Source organism: Elephas maximus, chromosome 3 (genome assembly GCF_024166365.1).
Source record: "Elephas maximus indicus isolate mEleMax1 chromosome 3, mEleMax1 primary haplotype, whole genome shotgun sequence".
Classification (NCBI taxonomy): domain Eukaryota; kingdom Metazoa; phylum Chordata; class Mammalia; order Proboscidea; family Elephantidae; genus Elephas; species Elephas maximus.
In genome coordinates this window covers 172,870,357-172,886,020 of record NC_064821.1, presented here as the reverse complement: position 1 = coordinate 172,886,020, position 15,664 = coordinate 172,870,357, and the positions used below count along the sequence as shown (strand labels likewise).

General features: G+C 44.2%; 1 protein-coding gene across 1 annotated transcript in view; it reads left to right on the top strand.

The window, feature by feature from the left end:
* Window positions 1–8,685, top strand: part of FNDC7 (fibronectin type III domain containing 7) — a 32,235-nt gene extending 23,550 nt beyond the window's left edge. The window contains exons 10-13 of the mRNA XM_049876002.1: window positions 31–291; window positions 5,183–5,212; window positions 8,515–8,580; window positions 8,657–8,685. Of these exons, the coding sequence (XP_049731959.1) occupies window positions 31–291; window positions 5,183–5,212; window positions 8,515–8,546 (323 nt within the window). The 3' untranslated portion in view covers window positions 8,547–8,580; window positions 8,657–8,685. The remainder of the gene's footprint in view (window positions 1–30; window positions 292–5,182; window positions 5,213–8,514; window positions 8,581–8,656) is intronic.
* The last annotated feature ends 6,979 nt before the right edge of the window (window positions 8,686–15,664 follow it).

Here is a 15,664-nt window from a genome sequence, read left to right as displayed (position 1 = left end):
GTAGTAAAGGAGTTTGTTTTTATTTTTCAGGTGTCTGCTGCCCCTTGGGGGTGAAGTTATATAGGCTGGGCCCTAATGGCATCCGGATCTACTGGCAAGCCTCCAGGGGCTCTGCCAACTACAGCACCGACCTCTATGGCTCCAAAGGCATCTTCACGTGTGCCCCTAGCTCCAGCCTCAGCTTCTGTGATGTCACCGAGATACCCTGTGGAGATGTGTATACTGTGATGGTCTCTCCAGTTGCTGCGACAGGACTGAAGCTTACCTTCTGCCCCCAAAAAATATATTCAGGTAGACCAAGTTATAACTGTTTATTTAAAACCAACCCCCAACTAGATCTATGAACTAAGACTCAGAGCAGTCACCTCCTTTGCTATGTAGGAAAGTTGCAAAGAACGTGAAATTTCCAGGCTGGTTCTGGCTTCCCGGGACCCCAACCCTCTTTGGAATCGTGCTGCTTTATTATAATTTTATTTAGGGGTACTCCTCCCTTCCCTGTCCCTCTCGTCCCCTGAAGAAAAAGGGCCAGATGCTTGCTGCTTGGGCAGTAAAGCTAATTAAAAATGGTTCTCTGAGATTTGGGATAGATTTGGAACCTAGTCTTAGAGATAATGATGGACACCAGGGATGTTGGAAACTGAGGGGCTCGAACCTTTATTTTCACAGGTTCAGAATTATGACTGGAGAAGAGTTGGAGGATCAGAAAAAACGGTGTTATAAATCAGAAGCTAGGTTTGGCAATGTGAGTGGGCAGTCTGTGATCACAAAGCAGGGCTGTCAGTAACTGCCATCTCCCCAAAGCTGCCAGAAACACATGAGCAATTCTGCTCTTTATTTCAGCCCCCTCTGCTGCCTTGCCCAGGGCACAGTCATGTATTTTTCGTATATTTCTAAAATTAAAGGAAAGAGATGATAAAGCCCTAGAACTTTGCAGGTAAACACAGGAGCTCCCAAATTTTTACTGATAACCAAAAAAAAAAAAAAAAAAAAATAGGATCTCAAAATTCCAATTATTTGTTGGTAACACAAAGGTTCAAGATAGCACCTGTGAGGGAACCAGGCCAGTTCCTCCTGAGGGGATGTTCTCACTGTCCTTGGCTGTCATGCTCTGATTCCTTGTTTTTTTCATTAATTTGTCCACAGGACAAGCTGGCCCACAGCATGGCCTGTGGGCAGGAACAGACATGGGTTCTCGGGGGCAGGGGATGGGGGCAGGAGGGGAAGCGAGGAAGAGCTTTTCGGCAGAGAAGCCTAAAACTCTATAACAATAATCCAACCCATTTACATAATATTTTATAATTTTTCAAGTGTTTCCACATTTAATATCTCATTGAATGCTCAAAATAACCCTGAGGTAGGTTCGACAGATTTTATTATCTCCAGTTTATAAATGAGGAAACTGAGACTCCAAGGGTCCCAAATCTCTGTCTTCAGCCCTTCTCTCCTCCTAACCTCTAAATCCATATTCCAACTTGATTCCTCTGCCCGGGGATGTCCCAGGCATTGCAAACTCCAGGGCCCATATGAACACCTGATCTTTTTCTCCTGACATTTCTGATATTCCTTATATCATCCTTGTTTCAAGTACACAAACTGAAAACCCTGGAGTCAGCTTCCCTTTCCTTCATCCTCCATGTCTAAGTAGACTCCAAGTCCTGTCCTGTTTGCCTCCCTGATAAAATCCAACTTCTCTTCATTTCCACAGCTACAGCCATACTTCCGGCCCTTACCACCTTGACCCCAGAGCCAGTCCTACCTTTCTTCCTTCTCTCCAGCCTCTGTACTATTACCAGAGTTATTCCGGGACACTAATCCAATTGTGTTATTTTTATGTTTCACAACCCTCAAGTTTTCCATTTGTTCCATAGGATAAAATGTAGTTGTCTGAGCATGACATTCAAGGTCTTTCACCATCTGTCTTCCTACACCTGCACCGATCGAAATATAATGCAGACTCTATGTGGAAATTTTAAATTTTCCAGTAGCCACATTAAAAAAAGTAAAACAAAACAGATGAAATTAAGTTGAAGAATATAGCTTTTAACCCAACATATCCAAAATACAATCATTTCAACATGTAACCAATATAAAAAATAATTAATAAGATCTTTTACATTCTTTTTCTTCCCCCATACTAGTCTTTTTTTTTTTTTTTTGTAGTCTTTGAAATCTGGCGTGCATTTTATAGTTCCAGCACATCTCAGTTTGGACTAGCGATATTTCAAGAGCTCAATAGCTACATGTAGTCATACATATGCCTCAAAAGTCTGTTGCTAAAATTAATCATGTATAGTCCTGGTAAAGCGTTAGTGCATTATTAACACCCTAAATTAGATGTCTCCCAGTTTGCTTTGTTTTGTTTTGTGGCTACCATATTGGAAAGCACAATTCCAGGCTTTTCCAAAACATCCTCGTGTTGTTGTTAGGTGCCATCGAGTTGGTTCCGACTCATAGCGACCGTATGTACCATAGAAAGAAATACCGACCGGTCCTGAGCCATGCTCAAAATCATTTTTATGCTTGAGCCCATTGTTGCAGCCACTGTGTCTATCAGTCCATTTTGTTGAGAATCTTCCTCTTTTCTGCTGACCCTCTACTTTAGTGAACACGGTATCTTTCTCCAGGGACTGATCCCTCCTGATAACATGTCCAAAGTACATGAGATGCATTTTGGCTGTACTTCTTCCAAGACAGATTTGTTCATTCTTTTGGCAGTCCATAGTATATTCAATATTCTTTTACAACAACATTATTCAAAGGCATTGATTCCTCTTTGGTCTTCATTATTCATTGTTCAGCTTTCACATGCATATGAGGCGATTGAAAACAGCCATGGCTTGGGTCAGGCGCACCTTAGTCTCCAAGGCGACATCTTTGTTTTTTAACACTTTAAAGAGGTCTTTTGCAGTAGATTTGCCCAACGCAATGTGTCTTTTGATTTTTTGACTGCTGCCTTCATGGGCATTGATTGTGGATCCAAGCAAAATGAAATCCTTGACAACTTCAATCTTTTCTCCATTTCTCATGATGTTGCTTATTAGACCAGTTGTGAGGATTTTTGTTTTCTTTATGAAGAGATGCTTCAAGTCCTCTTCACTTTCAGCAAGCAAGTTTGTGTCATCTGCATAACGCAGGTTGCTAATGAGTCTTCCTACAGTCCTGATGCCCTGATCCTAGGCTTTTCCATAACATCCTCCTGGAAGGACTCTATTCTCTAGTCTAGTAAATGGAATCATTCACACACACCTATTGCACCCCAGACACACATATACACCCCATACCACCTCATGCTTCTGAGCTGATGCTGTTGGTCTTCTCTGCCTGGAATTCCACCCCATCTCCTCTTAGAGAACCCCACCAGTCCAAATTTCCCCTCCTCTGTGAAGACTTCTCCAATTCCCATAGGTTGAGCTAGCCCCCCCCATCTTTTTTGACCACGCCTCCCCTCAAAATAATACCCAAGTTGAGTCGATTCCAACTCATAGAGACCCTATAAGACAAAGTAGAACTGCCCTGATAGGGTTTCCAAGGCTGTAAATCCTTACAGAAGTGGATTGCCACATCTTTGTCCCACAGAGCAGGCAGCTGAACCGCCAACCTTTTGGTTAGCAGCCAAGCACTTTAACCGTTGTGCCACCAGGGGCCCTCTTTATGACCCAACGGCACTGTTATTTTATCACACCATATTACTGAGTTGAATGCGTGGTATCTCCCCTACTAAATGATGATTTCTCTGACTCTCCATAGTTGGCACATGTTGTTGTTGTTAGGTGTCCTCAAGCTGATTCCTACTTATGGCGACCCTGTATGATAGAGTAGAACTGCCCCAGGGTTTCCAAGGCTGTGATCTTTACTGGAGCAGAACTTTTCCCCTGTGGAGCTGCTGGTGGGTTTGGACCACTGACTTTTTGGTTAACAGCTGCGCTCTTAACCATTGTACCACTCATAGCTGGTGCCAAATATATTTTAAGTTTTAAAAAGAAAGAATAAATACATGAGTTTATGTGCTTGCCTATAATCATACAGTTCGTAAGTGAGTAATGGAAGTCTTTTTTTCCTTCTCTTGCCCCATATGGATGCAATTCAACACTTAGAGAGTCATTCCTCTGATGGTTTGTCAGCCACCAGAAGTCCTTAGCCAGAACTCAGATACCCTTTGGTGGGGTGCTATGTCAAGCCTGAAGCCATTTCACTTTTGTAAGGATTGGGTATCTAGACTCAGGTGTGGGACTCTGTTTCCCTGGTAAAAATCATGCATTTAGGAGAAGTTTTTTTCATTTTAATGGTAATATCAATGATGGCTTATTCTGGTAATCAGGACAGTGAACAGTAACAACTAGTGTTCCTTCGGAAACCCTGGGGGTGTAGTGGTTAAGACCTACCTACGACTGCTAACCGAAAGGCTGGCAGTTCAAATCCACCAGGCACTCCTTGGAAACCATATGGGACAGTTCTACTCTGTCCTATAGGGTTGCTATGAGTCGGAATCAACTCGAAAGCAATGTTTTGTTTTGTTTTGTTTTTTTTAAGTGTTCCTTCATTGGGAGCCCTGGTGGCACAGTGGTTAGGAGTTTGGCTACTAGCCAAGAGGTTAGCAGTTCAAATCCACCAGCCACTCCTTGGAAACACCATGGGGCAGTTCTACTCTGTCCTACAATGTCACTATGAATTGGAATCGACTCAATGGCAATATGTTTGGTTTGGAGTGTTCATTGAGTGCTATGTGCCAGGCCCAGAGCCCTGGTAGTGCAATGGTTAAGAGGCCAGCTGCTAATCAAAAGGTCGGCAGTTCGAATCCACCAGCCACTCCTTGGAAACCCTATGGGGCAGTTCTACTGTGTCACATGGGGTCACTATGAGTCAGAATCAACTTGATGGCAATGGATTTGTTTATTTAGATGCCAGGTACTATTTTAAGTGCTTTAGATATATTAATTCAATTAATCCTTATAACAACCCTATGAGGTTGGCACTGTTATTCTTACCACTTTACAGATAAGAAACTGAGGCACAGAAAGGTGATATGACTTGGCAAACGTCACATTGCCAATAGGTGTCACCCAAGCTGGTACTTATTCATGCTTTGATTCATTCTCCCTTTATTCTTTCTTAAGTTGTAGCTTTACCACCTTGAGTATATCAACAAATAGATTTTAAATGCTTGTGTTTTTATTTATTACAGTAACCTGCTCTGGAAGTACACTTGGAATGGGTAAGTCATTTTACTCATGGACAAAATGGGAGGCTATTTTGTTGTTGCATTTTGGGATGACTTAAGTCAGAAAGGAGCCCTGGTGGCATAGTGGTTAATACACTTGGCTGCTAACCAAAAGGTCAGTGGTTCAAACCTACCAGCCATTTCGCAGGAGAAAGACATGGCAGTCTACTTCCATAAAGATTTACAGCCTTGGAAACCCTATGAGGCAGTTCTACTCTGTCCTATAGGGTCGCTATGAGTCAGAATTGACTCAACTGCAGTGGGTTTTTTTTAATGAAGTCAGAATCAAAACTTACTCTTCAATTAATCAGAAAGGCAAAAGCTTTCTTTCTGTGATGTGAGGGGTTCCTGCCCCCTTCCCATAACTCCTTCCCTGTTATATAGTGCCTCCCCTCAGATTTTGCCAGTTGAGGTTAACTCCCTTGGATTCTGAAGTCTTTTGAGTCTTCCAGTATCCTACAGGAAAATATAAATATTCCTCAGAGGGGCAGCTGCTAAATCCCTCCTTCTTCAGAGTTTGGTTCCAACCCTGGCTGTACCTTGGAATCACCTAGAGAGCTTAAAAACAACTGATGCCTGGGCCCTATCCCCAGGAAGTCTGATTCAATTGGTCTGAGTGTAAAGCCTGGGCATCAGGATTTTTAAAAGCTCCTCAGGTGATTGTAAAGTGCAGCCAAGGCGGAGAACTACTGTTTTAGAGCAATGCATCTCAAACTTTATTGTGCATGGGCCTTGTTAAAATGCAGATCTTGATTCGGTAGTTCTGGGGAAGGCCTGAGACTTTGCATTTCTCACAAGGTCCCAGTGATACCAGTGGTGTCTGTGCCGCTGGTCTGACTGCACTTTCAGTGGCCAGGTGGTAGAGGGAATCTTTTGACATCCTTCAGGGAGCTAATGTCTGCCTGCTTCTGGCTTGGGTGGGTGGGTGTGCCCCAAGGAGGAAAGGGGGTGCTGAAAGTGGGCTTGCAGTAAAAATAACCCTCACTGCCTCCTCAGTTTTGCTCAGGGCTGATCCTGTCCAGTGGTGCCCCACTGAGGCTACTCTGGAGATGACCACACAGAGCCGTGTGTGTGCGTGTGCGCGCGTGTGTGTGCGCGCGTGCGCACGCGTGCGTGCAGGCGCGCGCACACGCAGGCATACATAAGTAGTATGACGAATCCCTGTCACACTTTTCTAGGGGCCAGCTTGGTGTGAGGCCTTGGGCATACCCCCAGGGAATATTATCAACCCCAAACTACAGACCACTCTAGTCAGACATGGCTGATTTCAGAGGACATGAGTGAGAATGACAGTTTCCTGATGGTAAAGCCCAGGGACAGCCTCCTAGCCTGGGCCAGCTCCACATTCAACAACCCCTCCTTCTACCAGCAGGGGTTGGGTCTGGAACCTCCTTCCACTGCCTGTCCTCTGCTTGGATTCCATTCTTCTCCCAGTCCATTGATTCTCTGAGACACATACTTCCCAATTCCTGCCCAACTGCAGGTCTGAAATAAGTACAGTCACTATTAATTTTTAAAGGGTTTTTGTTTCCAGTGGCTACAGGGAAACAGACATGGCTTCTCAAAAACATGTGATGAGGAAACTTCTAAATTGTAAAAAAATAGTTAAAAAATCTCCCAGAGTACTAGTAGCTAGATACCCTGGTCTTCGGAGAAATGTACGTGAGCCTAGGTCTGAATTCTTAGGACCTATTTCCAGTTTTGTAGGGGTTTTTAATTGGTGTTTCCCTCGAAGGCAGAAAGATGTGGCAGCCTACTTCTGTAAAGATGACAGCTTTGGAAACCCTAAGGGGCGGTTCTACTATGCATGAGAATCAACTTGATGGCAACAGGCTTTCTTTACACAGGATGAGTCAAATTAGGTCAGTGGCTGACATGGGACCTCCCAATACACTACAGGGAGCCTTGGGTCTAAGGCTTTTGGCCTTTATTGAATCTTAAACTATCCTAAAGTTTCTCAATAGCATGAATGGACTTTTTAAGAGACAGACCTGAGTTCAAATCCTGCTGCTATCACTTCCATTAGGAAAGTTGCTTTTTTTTAAGCCTAAATTTCTTCATTTGAAAATTGGAATAAATAATGATAAATTCACAAGATATTATGAGGATTAAATGAAATGTAAATTATTGGGCACAATGATTGATCCATAGTAAGCACTTAACAAATGGTCCAAAATTTTTAAAAAACCCAAACCAAACCCATTGCTGTTGAGTCGATTCCGACTCAAAGGGACCCTACAGGACAGGGTAGAACTGCCCCATAGGGTTTCCAAGGAGCAGCTGGTGGATTCAAACTGCCGACCTTTTGCTTAGCAGTCATAGCGCTTAACCACTGTACCACCAAAAAAAAAAAAAAAAACCACCAGGGTAGTTATTAATTCGTGGTCAGTTTAAGTTCATATCATACTATATTGTATTATGTATCTGTTATCAACATTTAACGTGCTACTTCCAAGTAGAACGCTTGCATTTTAACCTTAGTCCTGGTAATACCCTAAGTCAGTGATTCTCGACATATGGTCCCTGGACCAACAGCATCAGCATCATCTGGGAGCTTCTTAGAAACGCAGTTTCTGGGGCCCCATCCCAGATCTACTGAATTAGAAATTCTGGAAGGTGGAGCCCAGGAATCTGTGTTTTAACAACCCCTCCTAGTGATTCTGATGTATGCTAAAGTTTGAGAACCCCGGCTGTAATTCAAGAAAGCTGTTTTGATGCTGACAGGTTGATGCAGGTTTGAGTGGAGGGGAAAACAATCTATCTGAGGCAACAGGGTTTTAGCAGGAGGTAGACAGGGAGGGTTGTGTGCCTTACATCACTGCATGGGCGGGGGGCAGGGGTGGCATCCATCGTCTTGGCTGCAGTGTCACCTGCACATCCTGGGAAACTAAGTTTCCTCCATGAAACTCCTTCAGCTGTTGCACATGTTGATGTTCTCCCTAAGCAACTCCCCAAAGGAACTGAATCTTGGAACTTACTAAGGAACACAGCTTGTTGGCCAGGGAGTTGCCCTGAGTCGTAGCCTGAGCTCAGTGAGAATCTTTGGCAGGATTCATTTCATGAAGCAGGATAGAGATCACCTGGTTAGTTAGAAACTTTGGGGTATTTCTCTTTCAAACAGTTCAGATTGTCTAATTTCCTGCTTAATTGCTGGGGAAGTGCTGCAAAAATAGCATCTCAAATCAAAGCACTAATAGGAATCTCAGAGAGTTTGAGGCCTTTTTTTTTTTTATCTTAAGATAACGTGTGCATATTTAATGCATCTTGCTGCTTCCTTGCTTCCTTGCCCTTTTCAGTGATTTACAGAGGGAAGAGAAATGAAGAATGAGGCCACAGGCCTTGGATAAAAAGAGACTTGACAAGTGAGTAATTTAGATTGAATTTATGTGAGCCAACTGAAAAGATATTTTTTAAAAATTCTTCTCACCTCTTTTGCAGAGCTGTCTCAATTGTTAGTGATCAGAGAGGGAAAAGATTTATTAGAATATAAAATGCCTCTAGGATAGGAAAAGCTCTCGAGACCTTTAGAAGAACAACTCTTGACTCAACTGCTAGAGGGCAAGGCCAGATGTGTCCTCAGGAGTTCAAGATCTGCTGCAAAGAGTGCTCTGGAGAAAAATGGGTCCGGAAACCCAGGAAGTCTTCCAAAGGCTGCCTGAGTGAGCCAGCACAGAAGGAGAATCCTGGAAACATAAAAAATCAGTTTAGCAGAAATTCTTTCTGAGATTTCACATCTAGACACACCATCAACTTCAACACATCCAGCTTTGTGTTTCATGGACACCAGCCCTTGCCGTGTAGCCTGCTGACCATTCCGGGGCTGGGCATGGTCACTCCCCAAGAAGCCAAGCCACCCCCACAGAGATGGTGCTCATCCTTCGCCTGGAGGCGGGCACAGATTGGACAGCAGCAGCTGCTATGGCAACCTGTAGTAACGAACGCCCTCATTACAAGTCAGGAGAGAAGCTGAGCTGCTTGCAGGGTTCACTGAGCCAAAGCCTTCATGGGAGCGTCTGGGAAAGCAGAGCCACTGGCATGTTGCTAGAAGGATTTCAGTCATGCTTTCTGAGTGAACAAAGACTTCCGATGGAGGGGTAGCCAAAGGCAGCCTCCAACTGTGGCAGACTGGTATGCCTGGTGGGGGGTGGATCCTCAGTCTTACTGTCTGTAGTCCCCACTCAGATTGTAACTCCTATTTTCATCTTTGAGCAGGAAAGGCAATGATGCATAGCATAAATCTGTTTTACCTAGAAAGACATTTGTCCGTCTAATACCGGTAACCTTATTAAAAACTAGTGCAAATAGGACTTGAGTAACACACACACACACACAGTAAAAAGTTCACTATTCAAAGCCAAGAAAGTCTGAAGTTAGGAACAACCATAAAATATGGGGCAGTGCTCTGGGCTGTAGTGCAGAGCCCACCATGTGAGTCTGTGATCCCACCAGTGAGGCTGTGTGCTGAGCCCACCACATGAGGCTGTGTGCTGAGCCCACCAGTGAGGCTGTGTGCTGAGCCCACCAGTGAGGCTGTGTGCTGAGCCCACCACATGAGGCTGTGTGCTGAGCCCACCACATGAGGCTGCGTGCTGAGCCTAGTTGCTGGCTGAGAATTTGTGTTTGAACTGGTTAACTGTGTGACCTTGGGTGAGTTACTTGACTTCCGGGCCTCGTTTTCCTCATCTGTAAAAACAGGATCATATTATTACCAATTTCATAGGATTGTTATGAGAATGAAATGAGTTAATTTGTCTAATTTCCTGCTTAACTGCAGGAAAGTTGTATCCACAGCTGCCTGGAATAGTTGAGGAGCCCAGAGGAAAGACCAAATGGAAGGCCAATATCTGTGGTCCCAGGAGACTAGGGCACTGGGACCAGTACATCCACATCTTGCAGATACCAGGGCACAGAACATGAAATGGCCATCTGCTTAGCTAGGCATCTAACACTGAGTTGCTTCGGTCAGAATCCCACAGAAGACATTGTGGTGCAGACTGGGTGAACATAAAGCCAGCTTATTTAACAGGTATACAGCACACACTACATGCTTTACATATATTAACTCATTTCATTCTCATAACAATCCCATGAAGTTGGCAATAATATGATCCCCCTTTTACAGATGAGGAAAACAAGGCCCAGAAGTCAAGTAACTCACCCAAGGTCACACAGTTAACCAATTCAAACACAAATTCTCAGGGGCCTAAATAAGCAAGTAGCATCGATTAGTCCTGCTATCTGTATGGAAAATATTTCTCTGGGTTATCATGATGAAGCCCTCAATAATTAGTGAAGACATGGGAATAGAATGGTATATTAGTTTCCTAGGGAAGCTATAATAAAGTACCACAAACCAGGTGGCTTAAAACAACAGAAATGTATTCTCCCACAGCTGTGGAGGCTAGAAGTCCAAATTCAGGGTGTCAGGAGGGCCGTGCTCTCTCTGAAGTTTCCAGGGGAAGATCCTTCATTGTCTCTTCCAGGCCCAGGTATGCCATGACTTCTGACAGCATCACTCCACTCTCTGCTTCCATCTTCACTTGCTGTCTTCCCTCCATGTCTGTCTGTGTCTCTTCTCTTTTCAAAAGGACACTGGTCCCACCCTACTCCAGTATGACCTCATGTTCATGAATAACATTTGCAAAGTCCCTACTTCCAAACAAGGTCACATTCGTAGATACCAAGGGTTAAGGCTTCAACGTATTTTTGTGGGGGACACAGTTTAGCCATAATAGATGGTGAGTGAGTTATCTACCTGTCTTAGTTATCTAGTGCTGCCATAACAGAAATACCACAAATGGATGGCTTTAACAAATGGAAATTTATTTTCTCACAGTTTAGGAGGCTAGAAGTCAGAATGCAGGGTGTCAGCTCTAGGGGAAAGCTTTCTCTCTCTGTCAGCTCTGGGGGAAGTCCTTGTCTCTGTTAAGCTTCTGCTTTTGGGTGATCTTCATGTGGCTTGGCATCTGTCTTCCCCCATCTCTGTTTGCTGGCTGGTTTATTTAATCCCTTTTATATCTCAAGAGATTAAGACACACCGTACATTAATAACTATCTCTTCAACATAACGAAGAAAACCCATTCCCAGATGGGATTATAACCACAGGTAGAGGGTTTAGGTTTATAACACATATTTTAGGGGGACACGGTTCAGTCCATAACACTGTCCTAACTCAAATGCCTGTACAGTTCAGCCCTCGGTTATTTTGGCTGATTATATACTTTGTGGATTATACAAGGTAGATTTTTCATCTCTGGCCAGTATTGCTGGATTTTACCTTCCATTCTGTTGCATCATGTTTGAGGAACACAAATTTATTTTGTGATTTGCTTAGGGAAACAAACTAAAGGAGACTGGAGAGACAGCTCAGCCAAGTGGAGTGAGACCAGGGCAGCAAAGGAGGGTAGGCAATTTGGTACAATAGATCCAAATGGATCCAAATCCTAGCTCATTTGGACATCTTACCTGATTTATTTAACCTCTCTGAGCCTCAATTTCTTCATCTATAAAATGGCAATAAAGATTGTCATCTTGCTGAGTTGTTGTGAGGTTTGAGATAGTATATTCAACTCACAATTACAATGAGATTGAAATGTTTGAAGTCACACTACTAGTAAGAGGCAGAGCCAGGATTTGCAAGACTTGGATCTGTGTCCGTGTGCTGCTGAATCCCATGCTTGCTTCACTATTCCACACTTCTGCCCTTGAACCCATGAACCTGGCCTTCAGATGCTTCAGCCATAACCACTCTCCCTGTGAGCCAAGCCAAAACTTCCAACCCGGAAGGGCATTTGTGCGTCATTCCCTGACACTTGGTCATTCTCCTCAAGGGTAGTAGCTGGAAGCTCACCTCATTCCTCCCTCTTGTTTAGGCCCTCCAGAGTAAGGGGGCTCCATTTCAGAAGGGTAACTCTGCACTGCCGTGTCTTTTTCTTAGGGGTTGGGATTCCAACCTGCTATACTAAGCAGAAATTGATTTTGGAGAGGGGAATGTAATTTGAAATTGAAAATGGAGAGAGAAATAATGCTTAACATGCATTCGTTTAAAATTCTGAACAGCTGAGTCCATTTTCAGTAAGTTTAAAAGAGACTAAGGTCCTACCTTCCATTCCCTGGAAAGCCTTGCATAGTACACATACATACCATACCTGTGAAGCACTCACTGGTTATTTAAACAATACAAAATTTATTATTGTGGTGCACACATAGGTTGGTCACTAATAATGTCACGTTCATCTAATCAGAGCCAGAACACAAAAGACATTCCCAGAGCCATAACACATGGAAAGGTGACAGGAAATAATATGTAAATAACAGCTTCGTGGTGGGGAATTGATGTTTACTCTTACATAGCTGGGCTGGCACACCTCTTGGCTGGCTCTGCTCCCTTCACTGTTGGTCTGGTTCTCAACCAACAGCCTCAGTACGGTCCTCAACCAGTGTCTGTCACAGCAGAACTACCCTGAGGCTGGCCTTTGAACCAGTTTGGTCATGACTGGCAAAGTGAAACTGGAACAGATCCGAAGTTTTACAATTTGAGTGATCCAAAACAATAACCAGAATGGGAAAAATTATGGGTTAAAGTCCTAGAATGGGAGACATGGAAGAGGTGTAGTGAGCCCTTTCAGGAGCCTGATGCATGAGATTGGATTATTGGCAGGACTGTGCAGAGCAACACACATTCAAAGTGGCACAGTTGGCTGCCATCTTTGAGTGGGGCACCACTATTCCTGACTCTGCTGAAAATCCTACCAGGAGATTTGGTTGCTATGTGTTGGGTAACAACCCAGCAGCACCTGAACCCAAGGTCAGCCGCATCTCTAAGAGACTGAAGAAAGATTCCAGAAACAGTGATCGTGATGTATATATGGTTTATTTGGGAAGCTTACTTACAGGACCGTGGCCCAGGGCGGCAGATGGACCAGTTTAGCACTCCGCAACCACCTAGCAGGGGACACGAGGTTATATACCATTCTAGCTGGGACTAAGCCTCATTGTTTTTATCCCACATCCCTGGGCAGTCAGTGTTCCCAGGGACTTCACGTCCAGGCCCAGATGTTTTCCTTCCTATTGCTAAGGCATTCCTCGGCCTTGGCCACTGGCCCAGTCATACCACTCCCAGGCTTGTACCTTAGCCTGAGTTCATCCTGAATTCATCCCCAGCATGCTTTGGGGAAGAGCAAAGCTGATTCCACTAGGGAGGGGATGCATATAGCTGAATAGCATTACCCTACACTATGCAACGTGTGTGCTGCCGCTGTTTTCCAAGAGGGAGATTAGGTTTCTAGTAGGGCTTCGGCTAATTTTTTCTGTTCTGGTTATCATTCCGGTTCACCCAAAATTTAAAAATTCGGGTCTGGTCTGGTTTCACTTCTTTGGACATGACTGAACTGTGAAGAACTCGTTCAAAGCCCTGCTCTGAGGGCAACCCCTATGCAAGATGTGTCCACGCTCAGTGAACAGACCCTTAACGTCTCGGACAGGCTCCCTGTATCTCCTCTGGGCCTCTCACTCTCACCCGGGATTTCTGCTGCTGTCTGGGCCTACTCGTGGCTGCCAGGCCACTTGTGATCTCAGCTGCCTCTGGTGCTGCTGTACCCCTAAGCAGGTTACAGCTCTTTACTCAGCAGACATTGGTTTCTTCTTCTCCTGGACTCTGCTACTGTTTTCTCCCAGCTCTGCCTTCTACTAGGTCCAGGGTTTCTGCTGCTTCTGTTATCAGTCCCTTCTGATTAATCTTCCAATCCGTTATGCAGGGCTGAACTACCGAATAAGCAAAGTACCCAAGGCCCAGTTGTGCCTTCCCATCTATCCACAATTTCACCTGTTCCCCAGCACTTCAAAGATGTGGTGAAACCCAGTGAAATTTCTCACCACAGATTAGCAGGTAAATACAATTAAGCGTGTGAGTACCTTGCTCAGCTCGAGATGGTGCATACCTCGCTTACTGATTAATCTGCCCTTGTGACCCTCGGCCTGACGTCTCCACTCTAGGACAAGAATGGGGGGTTGTTCTCAGCACAGAGCTTCTCTGTCCCCAGGGAAAATGCTTACCTCCCCCCCCACCCCCACCTCCCCTACCCCCGCCACCCCTCCGCCACCCTCAGAGAGCAGAATGTTCACACTCTCCATCCTGGGAAGCCCCGGTGAGCTTCCTCCTTCCTAGGCTTTTATTAGCCTCACTATGGCCTCCTGGGGCTTAGTTAGCATCAGCCCCCAGGTGATCCTTCTTAATTGGGTTGGGCCTCAGTCAGTACCTCATTTGGGGTCCTACTTTCAGAACCAGGACCAAAGGCCAAATCATCCACTGCAAAGGGGTTCCATACCCTGCACCTTGGATGGAAAAACCATCCATGCCATAAGTTGTGCCTGAACCCATTTTATGGCTGTTTTTATTCTTCATTCTATATTTAAGAGTGAGAACTCCTAATGAGAAAAAACTGCAGATTATCCCACAGACCATTCTATTGCTTTCTTTGTAGCCCAACCCTGACCCTTGTTCCTACTCCATCATTAGCTGTTCATCCTTAGCAAGTTACTTAGCTTCCCTAAGACTCAGTGTCCTGGTCTATAAAAAAAAAAAAAAAAATGGTCTATAGGGAGGATCAAACAAGCTAATCCACTTAGCGTGGTGCCTAGCATTATAGCTAAGAACTCAGTATATACAAGCTGGTAGTAGTAGTAGTGGTAATAACTGACCATTTCCACTTGCCCTGTGTGACCAACTTGAATCTGTAAGACCATTGGTTCCTTGCAAATTCCTGTAGGAAAGTCTACTTTCTTCTAGTGTATATAATTTGTCATGGTTTAGAGGCTCACAGCAACTAAACTGAATCTAATTCATGATCGATTACTTTGATTTCAAGTCCTAATAGATCTCTGCCTAAACGTTCTAAGTCTGAGCTCAAATCACCTCCTCTGTGAGTCAGCTTCCAAAAATAATTCCCTAAAGCACTGATTCATGATAAACAGTGAAGAAATTGAAGTTGTCAAGGATTTCATTCTACTTGGATCAACAATCAACACCTATGAAGCAAGAGTCAAGAAATCAAATGATGTATTGCACTGGGCAAATCTTTGACAAAAGACCTCTTTAAAATCTTAAAAAGCAAAGATGTCACTTTAGTGACTAAGGTGTCCCTGACCCAAGCCATGGTATTTTCCAATCACCTCATACGCATGTGAAAGCTGGACAATGAAAAATAAAGACTGAAGAAATGAAGCGTTTGAATTTTGGTGTTGGCAAAAAATATTTAATATAATGTAGACTGCCAGAAGAACGGGCAAATCAGTCTTGGAGGAAGTACCATCAGAATGCTCCTTAGAAGCAAGGATAGAGAGACTTTGTCTAGCTTACTTTGCATATGTCATTGGGAGGGACCAATCGCTGGAGATGGACATCAGGTAGAGGGTCAGTGAAAAAGCGGGAAGCCCTTAATGAGATG